The sequence below is a fragment of the Caloenas nicobarica genome, chromosome 9 (genome assembly GCF_036013445.1).
Source record: "Caloenas nicobarica isolate bCalNic1 chromosome 9, bCalNic1.hap1, whole genome shotgun sequence".
Lineage (NCBI taxonomy): Eukaryota > Metazoa > Chordata > Aves > Columbiformes > Columbidae > Caloenas > Caloenas nicobarica.
In genome coordinates this window covers 18,172,206-18,190,883 of record NC_088253.1, presented here as the reverse complement: position 1 = coordinate 18,190,883, position 18,678 = coordinate 18,172,206, and the positions used below count along the sequence as shown (strand labels likewise).

The following is an 18,678-nucleotide window of genomic DNA, read 5'->3' as shown; positions in this document are numbered from 1 at the left end:
GCCCAAATGTTTATAGTCCCCCATAGTCCCACATGCTGCCAAGCCAGGCTTTCTGCTGGAAGTTAATATATTATATTCATGCTATTTATTAAATTGCATGACACTGCAAAGCAACTGCTCCGCCAGGCTGTAGTGTGTTGCTCGTCATAGCAATGCATTTGTGCTCATTCACCCTTATTTTCCTGGGAAGTTTCCCCTGCCCTGAGCTGCTGAGCTTTGCAAACATTCGCCAGTGGAAGGCGGTGTATTTGTTTTCATCAGAACTATTCTTAAAGCTGTCAGATTAATTGCTGGGGCAGAAGGGAGGTCCCTCCCTACTTCTGTCCTGCCTTTCTCACCGCGTTTTGATCAAAGCCCGGCATTGATCTGGTACAGTGGGAAGCTAATCGGGACTAAATGCTGGGGCTGTCTGCAAGTCACAGGGACAGAGCCAGGGACTCTGCATTGCTGGAGGGGACACTGGGGGCTGTTTTCTCAAGAGGAGGCTGGTTTGGATGTGAGATCCTCCTTGCCTGGCACACGGTGCTGTCAAGAGCAACCTGGGAGTTGCACCAGCTGCTCCACCATCCGCGCTCATTCACTTTGAAATCCCGTTAGTGCTGGAACAATTCCATTAGCAGGACTTCTTAGGCGTGATTTGGAGCGGTTTCTCTGCCGATTAACACCAAGTCCGTGCACCAGTCTGGAGGGCTCGTCATCACCAAGACATTCCCTGCGTACCTCGGGGCTGCTCACAACTGAAATCCCGAACAAAAGATCTGCTGTTAGACAAAGGAGGAAGGAGTGAGCCTCTAAGAGAGGAAGAATTTCTCCTCTGTTTGCTGGCAATTTTTTTCTAACTATTCTTTTTTTAAGGATTGGTCACCAATTAATCCGTGTCGTTTTGCAGACAAAGCTGTCAATGTTTTTAAAGTCGCACAATGAAATAACTTTAGTGCCGTTGGTTCTAGTGGCTCTGAGTGTTCTCAAACAAATGCCTTTTAAGATAAAAATGGCCTGTGCTTGGTCCCAGCCCAGAGTTGTGGTCGTTATTGTTTTATTTGAAACGTCTCAACTGAACCCAATGAAGTCAGTGAGAGCTGCAAGTGTTTGCAAGTCAAGTCACGCTTATTTCTATGGCTAAATATGGGCGTAACGCAGGGTGTTACTCTCAAATACTCCAGCGTATGACCCAGGCTATAGCCCAGCAAGCACGATGTGCCACAGCTACCAACTTGCAGTAACTTCTGGCAGCTTTCAGGTCATCAGCCTGTTAGAGGTGGGTACCAAAAGCATCATGCCTTCTTTCTTTTATTTTTTGCTCTTGCTGCTGTTGGGGTGTGAGATGCCTCCCAACCACGCAGGAGCCTGAGCTCGATGGTAACTTGTTTATGTCTGCATTTTTGCTGATTTCTGTGCAATGGATCAGAAATGAGAATAGTAGAAGCAGGGCATCTTCCCCCACACATGTGCCCACACTGCGGACAGCTTTATAAAAGGCATTTCTTGCCACTTCTCAGTGGCAGCGCTAAGATAGCAAATTGAATATAGCCAACCACCTTGGAGTGGGGTAGGTGTTCTGTGCTGGTGTAGCAAAATCCATTTGAAACTGGCACATGTATTATCCCAAAATGTTTACAGCACTTAAGAACAACGTAAAATATATATGAAGAGCATGCATGATATTTGCCAGAAAACAGGATAAATGCAAGCAACACTTTGCAGGTTCAAATTAGTCTGTGTAGGAAGTTTCAGGAGTTCTGGTGCATGTAACGTAGTCCTTCAATGGCAGGAGCGGATCTGTTTTGCGTTGTGTGGATGTCCTGGGTGGAGGAGAGCTCACGTGAGGAGTTGCTGCAGCTTCCAGCTGGGAAGTGGCAACTCCGTCAGCGTTTGGCCGCAGCTGTGGTGCTGTGCTGAGTTAACGGGTGTAGCTTTGGCTGCTGACCAAGCCCCCAGTTACAGGTCCTTATCCATCAGCCAAGCATCAGACTGGGCTGGTTAGTGCTGGGTTGGAATCATTAACGTCTTCATAGAGCTGTAGCATTCAGATGACTTCTGATACTCTCAGTTAAGCTCCTGTTGAGCTCCATACGCAGATATTGTAATGTAATTGCCTGGCCCGCTGCAAATGCGCTCGGAGAGTCTGCTACTGACACAGCCTCCGCCTGTGCTCCGGGCTGGAGAGGAGCCAGAGCGAGCCGTGGTCTCTGCACAATGTCACACTGATTAGGAGGGTGCGAGATTTTTGTATTTGCTAAAATAGTTCTGCCAGTACAACCCAGAGGGCAGCTGCAGTTGTATGGGTACAGAGGGGCCTTATGCTGCTCTGAATTGTCCCCAGCGCTGGGGACAGGCAGCGATGCTGCTGGCAGCACCTTTATCCTACGGTAACAGCCTGTGCAAGGCGTGTGCTGCCCGGTTCCACAACTGCAACTTTATTTTGTTGACAACCACCCCATAGCAACTCAGTCTCAGAGGCCCAAGGAAAATATTTTACTTCCTCTGGCTGTTAGGAAGCAGGTTCTCCATGGCAGCAGTCCCTTCACAAAGGGTTCAGTCCTGCGCAGGAAACCCTGGTCCGTTCCCTAATGAGCCCTTCCTGCTGATAAGGGGACCTGCAGGTCAGGGGCTCGGCTGGAGCCAGCCAGCTCCCCGAGAACTGATGTGCTTCTTGGTGAGCGTGTCCTCCAGAGCCTGTAAAATGAGACTTCAGCCTGTGCTTCTCCACCAGGTCCTCCAGAGAGGTGGGTACAGACCTGGGTGCTCTGGCATGGGACCTGTTCGAGGAAAAGTAGCTCCAGTGGAGCTGGGCACCTGGGTTACTGCTGCTGTTCTCTGCTGTTCCTGAGCCAAAGCATCCCATCTCTCCCCTGCTCAGAAAATTTGCGTCTTGGTGTATGTGGAGACCCAGCTACAGTTTTATTCCTGGAATAACTACATTCGTGTTTGCAGTATTACTGTGTATTTACACCTGGGTTGTTCCCCAGTTTGGGGAACAGACTGGAGAACAAGGCGGTGCCACATCTGTGCTGTCCTGTTTTGGAGGAAGGCAGCCCTTGGGTCTGTTTTTCCAGCCCTGCGCTTCAGAAAGGCCTATCCAGCACGATCCATAACCTGGAGATGAGCATGAAGTCACTAACTGGAATCTCCGCTGGCACCTCGTGGCGTTGATGCCCTGCAAGCCCCTTCACCCCCTGCCACATCAGTTTTGCTGTTTGTAAGCTGGTACTGTGACACTTATTTCCCTCCTGAAGGTGAGGTGCGTTCTGCCGGAGCAAAGGAGCATTGCACAACTTGTGAAATCCCATGGAAACTTGCTGCACTGGATTAATAACAAATCCAGCAATAAAACAGTAGCTGGAATACCGGAGCATTGCCCTTTGGTGGGCTGTTGCTCACTGCTGCTGGGAGGTGGGAGTGATGTGTTTTTTCCCCGTGACAAATTTCTATTCCCCACGAACTATATTTAGACACAAATATATCCAGCATTATCGGTGCCTGTGGCAAGCTCTGCCACTGCCTGCAGCAGTCCTCCCCAGGGCAGCATCGCGCGTGCATTTAGTCTGTCGCATCTGCCCTTGCCTCTCCCCGCTGATGGAAACCGTGTCATCTCAGCCAGGCTTGGATTGCTGGGCTGTAACAGTCTGGCTGTCCTTGCCTGGCAGCACCTTTTATCTCCATCTTAAACTCTTTTCCATGTAGACGCTGGCTGTAGGAAGGCAGGCAGGTGTGTGGCAAGGAGAGCTATGGCTCTCGTTTCTTGAGAGGTGACACCTCTTCCATACGTGTCTGCCACCTTGCTTATCTTAACAATAGTTGTGCTTTGCGCTGTGATCCTGGATTAGCTCCTCAGCTCAGCAGAGTTGGTGTCAAAGACTTCCTATGAGTGGAGGGAAGCTGTGCGCATCAGTGTTCGTGGAGGGGTCTTCACCGTGAGACTGTCCTGAGGTCTCAGGAGGTTTGGGGTGACATGAGAAACCAGCAAGGACCTGGGGCTGGGCTTAGCTCTTCACATTTTGCTAGCTTGCATTGTAACAGCAGTGTTGGCAAAGCAACTTGGGGTCAACTTGGGCTGGCAAGCCTGAACAAAAGCCTGAGAAGAATTAACTCATGCCGTCAGCTCGAGTTAAAACCCACATTTCCTTGTTTGTCATAGCAAGTACTTCAGGCTGGCCCTGCTGCAGTCAGACCAGCCACCTTCTGCAGGGGTCATTGTACTTTCACCAGGAGCTGCTGCTGCCAGTGAAGCCCTCTGTGCTGTAGATAAAAATTTTCCTCGGACTGTTGGCAGGTTTGTAGGTAGGATAATTGCATTTTGCCAGCGTACCTGCATCTCTTGCTGCCTTTACCTGTAGTTGCCTGTGCTGTGTGTTCCATTGTTCCCTGTGGCACCGCCAAATGGGTTTTGCCCCAGTCGTGACCACGTTTCCACAGTGGTTTGTTGTGTGTCACTCTTCAGAGTGCGAGAGGTTTTGTGATCCTCATTGCAAAGATATGGGTTTATAACCCTGCCTCAGAGATCCCTGGACTGTTTCAGGCAGGTTCTATGGAGCTGGCACATGGTCTCTGCATCCATCCTCCTTGTACAATGTCTCACGTACATGCACATTTTTGTTTGAAGGGAGGACAGCAGGGCAGGTGATACATGGTGCACTGGTCAGGAATCTTCTACTTTATTAAAATGAAAGTATTTACTGGCTGCATCGGTTGCCCAGCTGTGGTTAGTTTGTATGAGAACCATTTCCTGCCGTTAAGGAAACTATTCAGCTTTACAGCAGTTCATGGCAGGAATAGATAGTACTATTTACACAATCTTAGGCTCTTCTCTTTGCTGAGCGGCAGAGCTTCTCACCTGCGTCCCTGCCATCAAAGTGCTTGGGGTGACAGGAGCAGAGCTGCTGTCACTGCCCTGCCAGCGAATATCGCAGGATCCAGTGGGGAAGGGAGCTGGGCAGGAGAGCCAGGGCTTGATCAGAGAATCATAGAACAGCTGGGTTGGAAGGGACCTTCCCAGCTCCCCCAGTGCCACCCCTGCCATGAGCAGGGACATCGTCACCAGCTCAGGTTGCTCAGAGCCCCGTCCAGCCCGGCCTGGGATGTCTCCAGGGATGGTTCATCCACCACCTCTCTGGGCAACCTCGGACAGTGTTTCACCACCCTCAGTGTAAAAAAATTTCTTCCTCATGTCCAGCCTGAATCTCCCTTCCTTTAGTTTAAAACCATCACCCCTTGTCTTATCCCAGCAGGCCCTGCTAAAAAAGTCTGTCCTCATCTTAATTATCAGCCCCTTTTAAGTATGGAAAGGCCACGCTAAGGTTTCCCTGGAGTCTTCTCTTCTCCAGGCTGAACAAACCCACCTCTCTCAGCCTGTCCTCCCAGCAGAGCTCTTCCAGCATTGGATCATTTTTGATGGTGAACGTGGTACTTTCAGGGCTGTGCAGCCTGAGATGCCACCTCTCTGCACTTGCTAGCATTTACTCATCAGCATCTTATTCCAACAGTGGGATCCGATGTGCTGCTCTGAGTTGCAGGGAGCCAGCAGGGAAGCAGTTTGTGTTAGAGCTTATGTTTGAGTTGGGTTCTTCTGCCTGAAGATTTGCAAAGCCGTTCAGCTGTGCTGAGAAACCTGCGAGTAGATATGTCCTGCTTGTCCTCTTGTGCCAGACAGCGTAAGCACCCGTGGCCATTGCATGGGTCTCATCATCTAATGCACAATGAAAGCTATCCATCCTGGTTCTGAACCTTCTTGAGAGTGGAGTTTTTAGGTTGTAGGTGTAACCTGCCTTTTTTCATGGTAAATGGTGATGGTGATTTCTTTGGTAACCTGTGTACAAAGCCTGGGGCAGGAGATACGGGTTCTTTCCTGGCCTTGGAAGATTTCCGTTGGTGAAATCATGTCATGTCTGTGAGTCCAGGTTTATTTCTGTGTGAAGAAAGGTTGCTCTGCAGTGCCTCTAGGATAGTCACCAGATGTTTTGGATGTATGCTGGATGGTGATAGAGTGCCGAGCACCAAATTGTCTCTGCTCTAGGAGGTGCAAAAGCCTGTGATAAGGTCAGAGAAGATGCCCTGCTCTGTTGTCTTGTCTCCCCACCATGTAGCTGCAGGGTGTACAGATGCCTTGGAAGAAACAGCATCATCTAAAAAAATGTCCTTCTTGGTCCAAGTCTTGTCACAAGATCCTCATTGACAAAACAGGTTTTATTAGCCACTTTGTTTAACAGGGGTCAGGGGCTGGATTTCATTAAGGAGAAACAAGCATCTCGCTCATGATTTGTTTACATCATTGACTGTCCTCTTAAGTGCATTTGCTCACATTATCTCCCCAAAATGTGACATAACAAGAAGGGAGGTGGAAGAGTGTTAGAGTGTTAACCGAGCATCAGTAACATCCTACTTTGTGTTCAGTGTTTGCTTCTGACAAATTGAGCCCTTCTTAAAAGAGTTGATAGGAAACAGAAGTAGGACCTTCCTGCTACAGAAGCTGTTGTTACCCACAACAAGGAGGATGATACAAGGCGGATGGAGAAGCAGCGCAGGGTTTGCGGTCTGCACGCTCCAACAGAGCAGCAGAGGGTTTGTGATGCCCAGGGGCGGAGGCGAGGCTGGAACTGGGGACACTGCTGGCTCCGTGATCCACACGTGGGTAAGTGTCCTTTGGGCACCCTTCAGTTGTTGGGGTCAGACAACACGAACTGTCACGGCCCCTCCTGCAGCCTGACCCTGCTGGTCCCCTGCTTCTGGCCAGCCGCTTGATCTTGTTTGGCCAGCTGGTTCAGGTTCAGCTGCTAAATTGTCTCCGCTGGTATTTCACGAAGACGGGAGGTACTTTGCCCACTGTTACTCTTCAACAGCTGCGGCATGGGTGTTGTGAGGCGGAGAGGCTGATTTGCAAAGACATCCGAGATCTGCTGTGGTGAGGGAAACATGAGAGCAAACAGGAGGAGCGGCGCAGAAGGACCAGCACAAAGCTCTGTCTTGGGGTAGCAGTAGTCATCTGCACGGATCGAGGAAGGAAAGAACCGGCTTGGCAGCAGCAGAGCAAACAGAAATCTGAGTGAATCACAGGCTCGACATGAGTCAATGCTGTCACACGGTTGTGAAAAAGGCACACGTCATAGGAGGCCGTGTGAGGAATTGCATGCTTTGCAAGGCATCTGAAGTATTCCTCCTGCTCCCGGGGCCGGTAAAGCCACGGCTGGAGCCTTTTCTTTCCCATTTTGGATGCTTCGTTTTGAGGAAGATGTGGGCCAATAGCAGAGTGTCCGGAGAGAGCAGCGAGAGTGGTCAGAGGGCTGGAAACCATGAGGAATGAGAAAAGCTTGAAAGGACCCAGGATTGTTTAGTCTAGGAAAGAGCAAGCTGAGCAGGGTGGGGAGGTGGATACAAAAAGCTTTCAAAGACATAAAAGGCTGCTGTGAAAAGTGAGGGAATAATCTGTTCTTAGTAGCTACTAGGAAGAAGATAAGTCATAGGCTGAGCAAGGAAATTTAGTCATTGGGGAAAACTTACATAAGTGAAAGGTCAGTGAAGTACTGAAACCTCTAGTGAGTGTGGGGTTGGTGTCAGGAGGCCTTTGGAGCACCCACCTTGGAACCCACCATCTCGGAACCCACCTTGCTTTGCCTGTCAGGATGCACTACGAGTCCTTTGTAGCCCTGTTCTATTGCTTGAAGATTATTTTCTAAAGCTTCTGATGAAGTTTTCCTCTTTGGAGGCAGGCACACATTTCCCAGATGCTGCCAACCCTCCTATGACAAGACAGCAGGGATTATGTGTGGCAGTGTCACTTTGTGGCTGGTAGAGCAGCAATTCTCCAAGGTGCTGGTGGGGCTGCAGGCTCGCACTGAGATGGGAGGAAACCTTGTTGTTGAGGACAGGAGCACAGAAAACGTTTGCTTGTGGTGGGACAGCAAGAGAGCCCTTGGCTGACTGTTTGTCCCTGTGTGTGACAGTGCCGGGTGATGCACAACCACGGTCCTTGTCCAGAAGACACCAGATGGATCCAGGGGAATCCCCCCGCCAAGGCAGAGCTTGCCAGCATGCTTATTTGCTGGTTCAGGGGCTGATTTGGGCCGTGCTTTCTAATTGTGAAAAGTAAGAACGTGTCTTTTGTGTCCTAAATAGGCGATTGTCCTGATTCTCATCCCCAGGATCCATTATGTCTTAGCAAATTACTTTCTCTCTTTTAAATGCCTTAGTGATTAAAGATGCCACAGCAGATACCCTTAATGAGTACAAAAAGGGTAATAATTCCTCTTGTTGGCACCGAATGCAATTAATCAGGCCCCTTTACTTGCTTTTTTTAAACAGATGAGGCATTTAAGGCCAAGCAAGTTTTTAATTGGACTTTAATGTCTCTCATTTACTTCATTTTGGCACAAGCATAGGAATTCCCACCCCCAGGTTTGCTGTTTGATTCGTTCAGGGTGATGAAAGGCTCAGCGCGGAGTGAAGGCTCAGCAGCAGACTGGAACACGTCCCTCAGCCCGTGGCCGGCTCCACCTCGCTGCCTGGCCCAAGCTGGTCCTGCTGCAGCAGCTCAGAATTGTCCAGGCAGGAGCAGAACCGGATCATCCAGCCCAGGGCCCACCTCCAGCACCGGGCTGACACCAGGTATTAGCAGTATTTTGGGAGTAGTTATCAACACGAGGGTGCAACATAGCCTGCACCATTTTGTTAGGTTCCATTGCCTTGAAGGGACTTGCAAGCGTTCCTGTGGCTATCTGGAAGCCCTCGCTGGAGGTCCGTTTTCATAACCTAGACTCTGTAGCTTCGAATGTGGAGTGAGTTGTATCTTTTAAGGGATATTTCTGAGATACATGGCCAAGAGGAGATACAGAGGCCTTGAGCAGTGTTACACGTGGATGTGTGCATGTAGAGGTGTATTTATGGATGTATTTATGCCAGGAATTCCCATGGGAGAAAAGATGCTTGATGACCAACCTTTGCCTAGCCTGCAGCCCCTACTCCCTGCTGTGAAGCCAACACCACCTCTCCTTCTACCTCTGGCCACGAACCACCTCTCCTTTCGTTCTCTTTGCTCATGGATACCCTTCCCAGTGGTTTGGGGATGGCAGTTATCTGTCAGCATGTCCCAGTCTGTGTTTCGTGCAGGGACATGTGCCACAGCCCTGCCGGGCCCGTTGGCCCCTGTCCCAGCTCAGCTCTTCCGCCCCGGCAGCTGACAGCACCAGGTTCAGCCGAAAAGCCGCCAGTCCTGGCGTGTGCCAGCCTGCCTCCGAGCCTGCATGTCGCTCTGTGGGGCAGGCACACCTCTAACACCTGAGGGAGATCCTGAAATGGCTTCAAGTGGGTTTTTCAGGTGCATGCTGTGTCTTTTGGAGAGTTGGACCTCTCTCTAGTACAGTGGTTGTCAGTCCAGGGATGCTGGTGAGCTGTGAGTGCCCTTGGACAGGTGAGATGGCTCTTACTGCATCAGGGTTCTTCGGCCCAAAAACCATTTAGAAGCCACAAAGGGACAAGATACAACACCTTCCATTTCTACATACCTGCTTCTCCCACTTCAAAGGTAGGCAGAACCATAAGCACAAGTGAGTCTGGGAAGTTAAATGTATTCAGAGAAATGTGTTATTGAATACCTTGTGTTAATTTAAACACCTTCTACCTGCCGGGCTGAGGGGAGAGGAGCATTGCCAGCTGGATCAGCCGTAGCCCTTCCCTAGATCTGTCTCAGAGCATCTTGCTAAAACCCAAGGCCTCCCAGTGCAGGGTATGGGGCTGCCATGCACGAGCACCGGGCTCTGCCTTCCAGGCGGCTCAGCAGGGACTGCCATAGGGGATGCTTGCCCAATTTTGTGTTTGGTTTTGCCTTCTTGTCCCTATCTCCTCTCCTTCCCCCGCTTGCAACTTGAACATGCATCTGATGCTGGGTTTGATGGTTGTGCAAGGCTCACATGCAGCCCTGGATAGCCAGATGTGGGAAGCAATCTCTCTGTTTTTATCTTGTGCTGAGAACGTCTTTGCACATTTTACCCCCTTGCACCACTTTGCTGCTACCTGCAGATAAGGATACTTGGAGCCATCCTGTCTTGAAAAATAAGGGAGAATTGGAGGCTGAGCGAGGATCAAGGTTTTGTTGCATGGTCGTGATGTGAGTGCTGTAGACGTCTTGATGAGACGTTCAGGGATAAAGGTGAATAAAAGAGCATCCAGCTTGCTCTGTGTCCCTGCAGAGTGAGAAGCGTGGGCTGCTGACACGTTCTCCAGCAGTGGGCAGGGACTGAACGAAATAGGAGAGCCAGGTCCAAGAATATTTCAGCTCCTCTGGCTGGGCACTATGAGGAGGGGCAGGCAGCTTTGTCCTGCAGCTATGGAGCCTGCCAAGATGCCCTTAATCCAGAGTTTGTAGCCCAAATATATCTATGTCAGGAACCTGCAAGTCCAAGTGACCATGACCAGCCATTGTTGCATTGAGAATCTTCTGGCTAAGGCTTACAAAGATGTCGTTTTCTTTGCTTTAATCCCATGTAAACTGCAGAATTATTTTCCTTTAGGGACTTGCAAATTATGGAAGCACAAACCATGCTAATGATCCGATAAGGACAACTTTGGATGGGTTCCCAAGAACGGCTGCCCCTGGGCAGGACGTGCTTGGAGAGAAGCGATGGAGAGCAGCCTGCCACGCTCACCTGGCTGCCCTCCTTGGGCCCCCCCAACCCAAATTCCTCCATCTCTCAGGAACGAGAATCATTTCCTCTCCGGCTTCTTGCAGAGGCAAGAGCCTTGCAGACCTGAAGTTATCTCTGGAATGTGTGTAAACACCGAGTTCAATGGGACGCTGTTTGCCCCCCTCTCCTGGGAGAGGTTAAGAAGGGGTTAATACGAGTTTGTTTTACGGGTTCTTAGCCCTGAGAATTGTCTTCCTCAGAGGGCAACCCGGCTGACCCGAGTCCCTGTGTGTGCATTTCCCAGCATAAAGGGGAGATTCAGGGGCCCCACCATGCGGGTGGGATTTTGGTTTTCTAAGAACAAGGAGATGAAAGTCCAAGGTGGTTTTCCTGCTGAACAGGGACCTGGGAGCTGGCGTGGGATCGCGGTGCACACACACTGGGACTCAACATGTTGCATGGTGTCACTAACAGGATTTAGGCAATCCTTGGGAAGAAATAAATTTGCAATCGGAAGCGTGAGGGTTAAATGCAGTTCTGGTGCTCCCATCTTCAAAGACTTTAAATGTAAGCAGGGGGACAAGACCTTAGAAATGACGTATGGGCTGGGACAAAATGCATTTCAGTGAGAGTCATAAAGAGCTCCATCTCTTCGTCAAAAAAAAAAAAAATCAGATGTAAGTTCATTATGGTGTACGAGTATGTTACTAATGAGACCTGCCTGGGCACCAAAGTACTCATAGGTTTAGAATAAGCAACAGCAACCAGAACCTAAAGCTAGAAAAAAATCGATTTGAAAACGGACATGTTCATACCAATGAAATGGTTAATTCCTGGATGTGTTGTCAGCACTGGTGACGCACTGAGGCTGGATCCCTTCCAGAAAACAACACTTTAAACTGAAGACAAAGAACCGGCTTAGCACGGAGGTGATCAGTGGAATGGCTTGGCCTGGTGTATACAAGAGGTCAAACTAGATGATTTAATGATCTCTCTTGGCCTGAAAGCTTTCTGTTCTCTTCAGAAGATAAATGAAAAAGCCCTTTCACAAAAAGCGAGCACTTGAGATATGTGTGTAATGAACTCTGCTGCTTCCTGGGGAACGGCGGAGCGGGATCCGCAGGCAGCGTGACCTTGCTGCCTGCAGGCTGCCTGAACTTGGTGGCCATCTGCTCGCTGGCTCCCCACCATCAAGGCCACCACTCTCGCGCGTGACTTTTCTCAGCTCTGTTTTTAATTGCTGAGCAGTGCTGTCTTCCTGCGCTTAAGTAACGTTTGCTCCCTTCTCTCCGTCAGGATGAAGAGGCCGAGCGGTATGAGCAGCCTCCTGGGGAAGATTGGCTCCAAAAAGCAGAAGATGAGCACACTGGAGAAATCTAAACTGGACTGGGAGAACTTCAAGGAGGAGGAGGGGATTGTGGAGGAGCTGGCGATCCATAACCGAGGGAAAGACGGGTAAGAGGGTCTTTGCCTGGTAGTCCAGCATTCCCCACCACTTCCTATATATGTAGGAACCCCTCGCTTGCTAGAGAGTTCAGCAAACCCACGGGATTTCTTAAGGGTTTGTTCTAGGGAGACCTAAAGCCAGTAGCTGCTGTAGGTATCACAAGGAGACAGGTAAGTCTGCAAGCACCTATCACTCCCTGCTAACAAACTTGTGAGTTCTTCAAGTCCAGCTGAAGTAGAGTCTGGCTGTGCTTTATCTTCTCTCCTGCTAGTGACACATGCAGCGGGAACCAGTCTAATGCAGCACTCCCATGAGGAAGCACAGTTGCCTTTGCCATGTTTTCTTTTTTTTTTCCTCCTAAAAAAAAAAAAGGTCTCTTATTGAGAGGTCTGGTTTTTGTTCTGTTCTTCAAATGACACTTTCCAGCTGCGTCCATCCTCCCTCCTCCTGCGTAAAGATGTATGCAAACCCAGAACAGCTGGCAAGGTGCATTAAAGATTATGGCAGCACTGGGCATTGATTGTGTGCATCAAGCAATGTTCACTCCAATGAAGTTAATGGAGGTATCGTAAAAGTAAATGGCAATGCTGTAAATAAAACAGAAAGTTAATAACATACACTGCAGGAAAGGATAATAAGATCAGAAGCGGTGTTTCCACTACAAGTGCTTTGCTAAGCTCTGGAAAAACGTAACCGGCTTACTGGACAGCTCATAAAATGTATTTTTATTGTAAGCTGTTCTTTGACTCTGCAGGAAAAACTCAGAGCTTCTGCATTCCAGCAGATTGGATTTTGTATTTCAAATAGCTCTTTTATAACTGTCGGTGTTTTCCAGTTTGCTCTTGCACCCTTCCACAACACCCCTTCTCCATCAGATCTGCCCTAATCTGTTTCTGGACACTGTAGGAGTGCTGGAGGGGGCAGACATTCCTCCGAGATCCCTGAAATCCAAGGAGGTGAGCGATTTACATTGTGTACAGGTGTGACAGAACACACATGCACCAGCTCATCACTGATGCTGTCTGCGGCACGGTGAATGTCATGGTCAGAGCCCCGTACACAAGGGTCTCCATTGAAAGACAGAGCCAAGGCAGATCCAGGCTGTGTGCCAGGCAGAGGAGGAAGAGGAGGGTCAGCTTCTCCCATGAAGCTCCATCAGGAGCTGCAGGCTGCTTTGGGAGAACCCACCTCCAGGGAAGGGTCCTCTTTCTGTCTGCGGCACCTGGCTGGTTTGTCCTGACGGGATGTGGTGTGTGAATGTGCCCCACGCAGATGTCCTGAGTGGCTGCCATGTATGATAATGGCTTTGGGCCTTCGCTGCTCCAGACTGGGCTGATGGTGGTAATACCACCGTTAAAAGCTGGACCATCTCCTGACGATTGCTGGGACATGCTGTTTCTTTCCACAGTTGGTGGAATCAGCCTGAATCAGGGTCCATCACTCTCAGCTGGACTGTACGCGCCCCAGACAGGCTGGGACAACCCCTGCGCCAGTGTTTCATGGCATCTCTTGTTTGTTCAAACGCAGTATGTCAACCTCTCTTGGTCAGTGCTGTTTCTCACCCTGTACAAGCAGGACAGCTCGCTCTTCACGCCTGGCAGACCTTTTCAGAGACGCTAATGTAATGGTCCTTGAAGGCTGAAGAAGGGATCAGCACATGGAAAAGATGAGCAAAGCAGAGCAGCAATTTTAAGAGCACATCTGTAAGCCTTGACGGCTTTGGGGTTTGCTGCCTGTCACATCCCAGGCTAGAAAATCTGCTGGGCTATTGGCAAGTGATTTTTGTCATTAATCCAAATGAGGAACATGATGCTGTGATAACTTTAGACACTCCTTACAAATCCGTTTCTGCTAGTCAGGCATGTAATGTGAGGGAATCGGCCGAGTATCTGCTCACTAGGAATTACATCCATAGAATCACAGAATCATTTTGGTTGGAAAAGACCCTCAAGTTCATCCAGTTCAACTGTAACGTTACTCAAGCATTACACTGTATCCCTAAGAACCTCATCTACATGTCTTTTAAACCCCTTCAGGGATGGTGACTCCACCGCTGCCCTGGGCAGCCTGTTCCACTGCTTCACAGGTAAGGGAAGGGTGAAGGGAGGAGCACCGATGGATGCACAGCACACTTCATTTCTGCTTGCAGGCCAGCTCTGCTCCTTTAATAATGCAGACTCTGCTCACCCTTCAGTGGGCAATCATTTACACCTCTCCATAAAAACCATAACGAGCAGTTGTTAACCCTTCAACCCAGGCAGGAGGGAGCGGGGTGCTGCCTTTATCCCTGATGCCAACGTGCGTTAGAAACCTCTGATCCCCGCCTGTCCTTCTTTGTAATTATAAACCCCTGACAAGGAAAGCCACAACCCACTCCTGGAAGCGTCTGCCCAACACTTGCCTGCGCCCTGCAGAGACCATCCTTGCATGTCTTGAGGAAGGCAGGAGGCATTTCTTTTTGCTCAGAAGGGAAGGCAGGCTGAATTTCTCTTTTCTTTGTGAAACCTTGCGGACGTTGGTATTCACAGCCGAGAGCTCCTTCTGCCTTGGACCTCCCCCACCCTTCTCCAGCAGCGTCTTGTGCTCGGTGGCGGGCTGAGCAACGGGGCACAGCATCCTTCTGCTGCTGATGCCAGTGATCAGCCCACCACAGCCTGGCCCTGGGATGCCAGGGGCAGAGGGGACACGTGCTGCCCTGTGGCTGTGTCTACCCTTGCCTCTGATTTTCTTCCCCTCATCGCCGTGCCCAGACAGCGATTTGTGTTTTCCCAGCAGCAGGATCTGGGCTTGTGCAGCCTGGTCATGTCAGATCCTGAGGGCCTGTCCTGGATTTGACAGGAGGGACTGAAGTAAGGAGCGGAGGCAGCTCTGCCCTTTGCTGTTGATCTCTCTGGTGTGCTTTATAAATGGAAATGTGTAGCGGCCTCTTAATTGGGCCACCTTTGTAGGGCAGACCCAGTGGGGGAGCAGACCCAGTGGGGAACAGCCCCGCTCTGGGTGCAGGGTGACTGATGGTGACTGGCAGGGGACAGGCAGCGCCGATGAAACCCTCCCCTGAGCAGTTTGCAGCTGCCCTTGTTAGCAGAAACAGCCTCTTCTCCCAACAAATTTCCCTTCCTCTGCTGTGGAACACAGCTGCCCTGTTTCCAGGCGGGCTGGTAATTTACAGGAAGGTATTGATTCAGGTAGCAAAGGTTATTTAGACAAGCACAGGATGGGTGTTTGTGCCATGCTCATGCACTTTGCACTGACGTTTGGCAGCACTTTGCTGCCGGCTCTGCAGAGCCAGGCTGGGAACCAGAGATGGGGCTCAAGCACAGGTTTTGGGGTGCAGGGGGACTTGTGCCGACCCTGCAGACCTGCTGCTTCCCTGCTGGTGTCCATCAGCGCCTCCAGCCTCCATGTGCATCCGTACAATCCAGCCGGGCTTGTTCCTGGGCTGTGGGCCCTATAAACCCCGGAGTGTGCACAGGTAGTGCCTTGCGGGGTCTGCGCTGGCCCCTGCGACGCTTTTCCGGGGCCAGCCAAGGACAATGCCGTGGGATAACGTCACAGTTCCTGTTCCATGCAGAGCTGCTGCCTGTGGTGGTGAGACCACATTCCTGGCTTATGATCCATATCGATCCCCCAGGAGCCAGTCCCTGCCTGCCAGAGAGGCACAACCACCACGGAGGAGGAGGAGGAGGAGGAAGGCACCAAACCCTTGCTGGGCTTGGGAGAAACATGTTGCGAAGGGGCTGAAGGAGCTTCAAGTTCGGTAGCTTGGGCTGCTGCCGCCCATGCAGTCAGGGTGTTCCCAGGCTACCAGCAGTAACCCCTGTCCCTCACCTTCCCGGCTGTGGTTGTGGTTGGTGTTTAGCAGCACAGGGGGAGGAAAACCCCACGCCCAGCAATATGATGGACTGTAACGTACAACATGACCCCCCTGGCTTCCTTCCCGTGTCCTCTCCGAGCCCGGTCGCAGGAGCCTGCTCGCGGGGACAGAGGGAAGCGACACTCCCCTGCCTGCCTTTCCTGAGCCGGTGTGGGGAGGGGGCCTCAGTGCACAGCCCCCCTCTGACAGCCATGGGCAGAGGGCTGGAAAAATCCCTCCTCGCAGCGAGCGTGTCGTCTGCATTACACCGGGCCCCTGCCCCTCGCAGCCGGTGGAGATAAGCTGTGACCCCGTTGTGTCAACGCGAGACAGGCTCAGGCTGCGATGGGAATGGGCTGCTCATCTGCTCGGCGACAGAGCTGGGGAGGAATCACTCGCTAAAATGAATTTGGATTAATTCGTTTCCAATGCCTGGGTAGGCAGGAGTGTCAGGGCTGTCCCTTGCAGCAAGGGTGGAGGCACCCTAGTCCCGGGAGCATCATTCAGCACCAGCTCGATGTCTGCAGACCTTGGCACCAAAGGCAGAGCAGCCCCCCTGCCCTAGGGGGACCATTGCTGGTGGTGGGAGGGGGCTTCAATCTTCCCACACAGTTGGGTCTTGGGCACCTTTGTGCACACTGCCAGCCGCCCAGGAGCCTGCAAAACCCGCAGAGCCTGCAATGCTCATCTCTCCTCTGGCTGCTGCAGCCTTCGGTCTTGCTTCTGAGCGGTGGGTGTCCCTGGTTTGCAGGCACCAGCTGCAGTGCAGGAAAAGCAGTGACCAACAGAAACCGAACACAGCGGCTCGTGCATATTGCGCCAGTGCCCGAGCATAATGACCTTGTCATGACAGCCGAGTGTTTGCCACCCTGGAACAAATGCAAAACAATTGTGATGATTCAATTACAGCTCCTGTTTTGAATTGCAATTTCACTCCCTCTGTAGGTTAATTAGTAGCACAGCCCCAGGCTATCTGTGGCAAGGGTTTGCAGCAAAGTACATTAAAATTCAGCTGCATGCCGTTAATGAGCGGCAAGGTGCTTTTCCAGGTGCAGGCATGCCTGCCTTCCTTGCAGCACTCAGGTGCTGAGAGGTAGAAGTAAATGGTGGTGGCTGGGAGCTGGTCTGTGGCTGGGAAACCCCTGGCCTGGATCCCTGAGCTGCTGCAGACTTGTTGAGTGAAGCTCTTTGGATCCCTAACGCTCCCTGTGCCCGTTACTGGTTTGTATGGTGGGCTGTGCTGCTGTGGTTGGGTTTGAGAGATGCTTTGTCAGGAGGTGTGTGGGTAAGGTCACCTGGGCAGCCAGGGAGGAACCTCAGAGCTGCCTCTCCTGCTGAGGACCTGCCCTGAGCCCCTTCACGTTGTTCGTGAAGGTCATTTCTCAGCTGTAAGAAAGGAGCTGGAACCAGAAGCAGCCAGCCCATGGCTCCAGCCTACGTGAACCCTTCACCCCAGACCTCTGCAAGTCCCCCAGGAGACACCCAGCAGGCTGTGGAGCAGTTTTGGTGTTCGTGGGAGATGCTCAGTGCAATGATCAGCTCATGGAAAGAGAGAGAGAGGGGCAGAGGATGCCTTCCCTCCCTGCACGTCCATTTGGGTGGGCTTTGCCCCGGGCTGGGGGCAACGCTGGTTGCTGCAGACACCACTTACAGTCTGTGCCTCTACCTCCCTGCAGGTACATTGAGAGGAAAGCATTCCTGGAGCGTGTGGATCACAGGCAGTTCGAAATCGAACGTGACATCAGACTGAGCAGGATGAAGCCCTGACGTGCCGGGGATGGCAGCGGGGGATCCTGTTCCTTTCTGTGCCCGAGCACTGGCTGGGGGTTGCCGGCCACTGCCAGACCACCAGGCACCAAAACCGTTCTCTACCCGAGACTCAGCCTGTATGTCTCGTCATGCAGGTTTTTCCTTTTACTGTAATAGTTTGGGGAGGGTATTTGTCAGTGGGCAGGGGGCACTTTGAGGGTTAAATGGTCCGGAAGGTGACAGAAGAAACCAGCATGATCCTGGCAGGCAGCTTTCCAAGGAGAAGAGATGGTGGCACTCATCCTTTGCCAGCCCTGGGTGCGTCTGGCGGCAGGAGGAGCCCCCAAGGCTGGGAGGGTGCTGGAGCCTGGGTTAAGGTTCAGCAGGTGTATTTGGTTGAGATAAAAGCTGCAAGAAGGTTCCATGGCTGCTATGCGTGCACAAGCCGTGGGATTTGGGGCTGGAGCCCTTCTCCCTGCTCTGCCAGCCCCGCAGTGCTCCCTGCCCCTCCGTGCTGCGCTCCTGCACGGACAAAGCCGAACTGTCTGTACTTGTTTGTGGGGTCTGATGATGCTGGGGGTGGAGGGGGGGAAGCAAGGCGATGAAGAAATCCTTCCTTGTTCACACTGTCAAGAAGATGGGAGCAGCTGCAGCAGGCAGGACGGGCCAGGATCCGAGCGTTTATGTGAATAAAGTATTCCATCCCAACACTCTTGCCTGCTGGCAGCGTGGTTTGTGTGGGAAGCAAAGGACAAAGAAATTAAGGGTCACATATAGTAATGAGTGTCTGACTGTGATCATGAAACTCCTGCTCAGAGGTGGCTGGTGTCTGCCTTGACAGCAGCCTGAGGGTCAGGGCAAGTGCTGGGGTTGTTTCCCTGCTGCACTACAGGGGCTGGCGGTGGGATTAAATCTGGAACTGGGGGATGATGGGGACAATGTCCTGCAGTAGCTGTGCTGCAGGAGTGAGGATACCCACCCAAGGCCTGGCCCTGCAGGGATATTCAGCAAGTGAA

At 51.5% G+C, this 18,678-nt stretch overlaps 1 protein-coding gene across 1 annotated transcript in view; it reads left to right on the top strand.

Annotated features, from left to right (window-relative positions):
* The window catches only part of CFDP1 (craniofacial development protein 1), a 64,067-nt gene extending 45,695 nt beyond the window's left edge, over positions 1-18,372 (top strand). The window contains exons 6-7 of the mRNA XM_065640922.1: positions 11,910-12,068; positions 17,590-18,372. Coding sequence (XP_065496994.1) covers positions 11,910-12,068; positions 17,590-17,680 — 250 coding nt within the window. The 3' untranslated portion in view covers positions 17,681-18,372. The remainder of the gene's footprint in view (positions 1-11,909; positions 12,069-17,589) is intronic.
* The last annotated feature ends 306 nt before the right edge of the window (positions 18,373-18,678 follow it).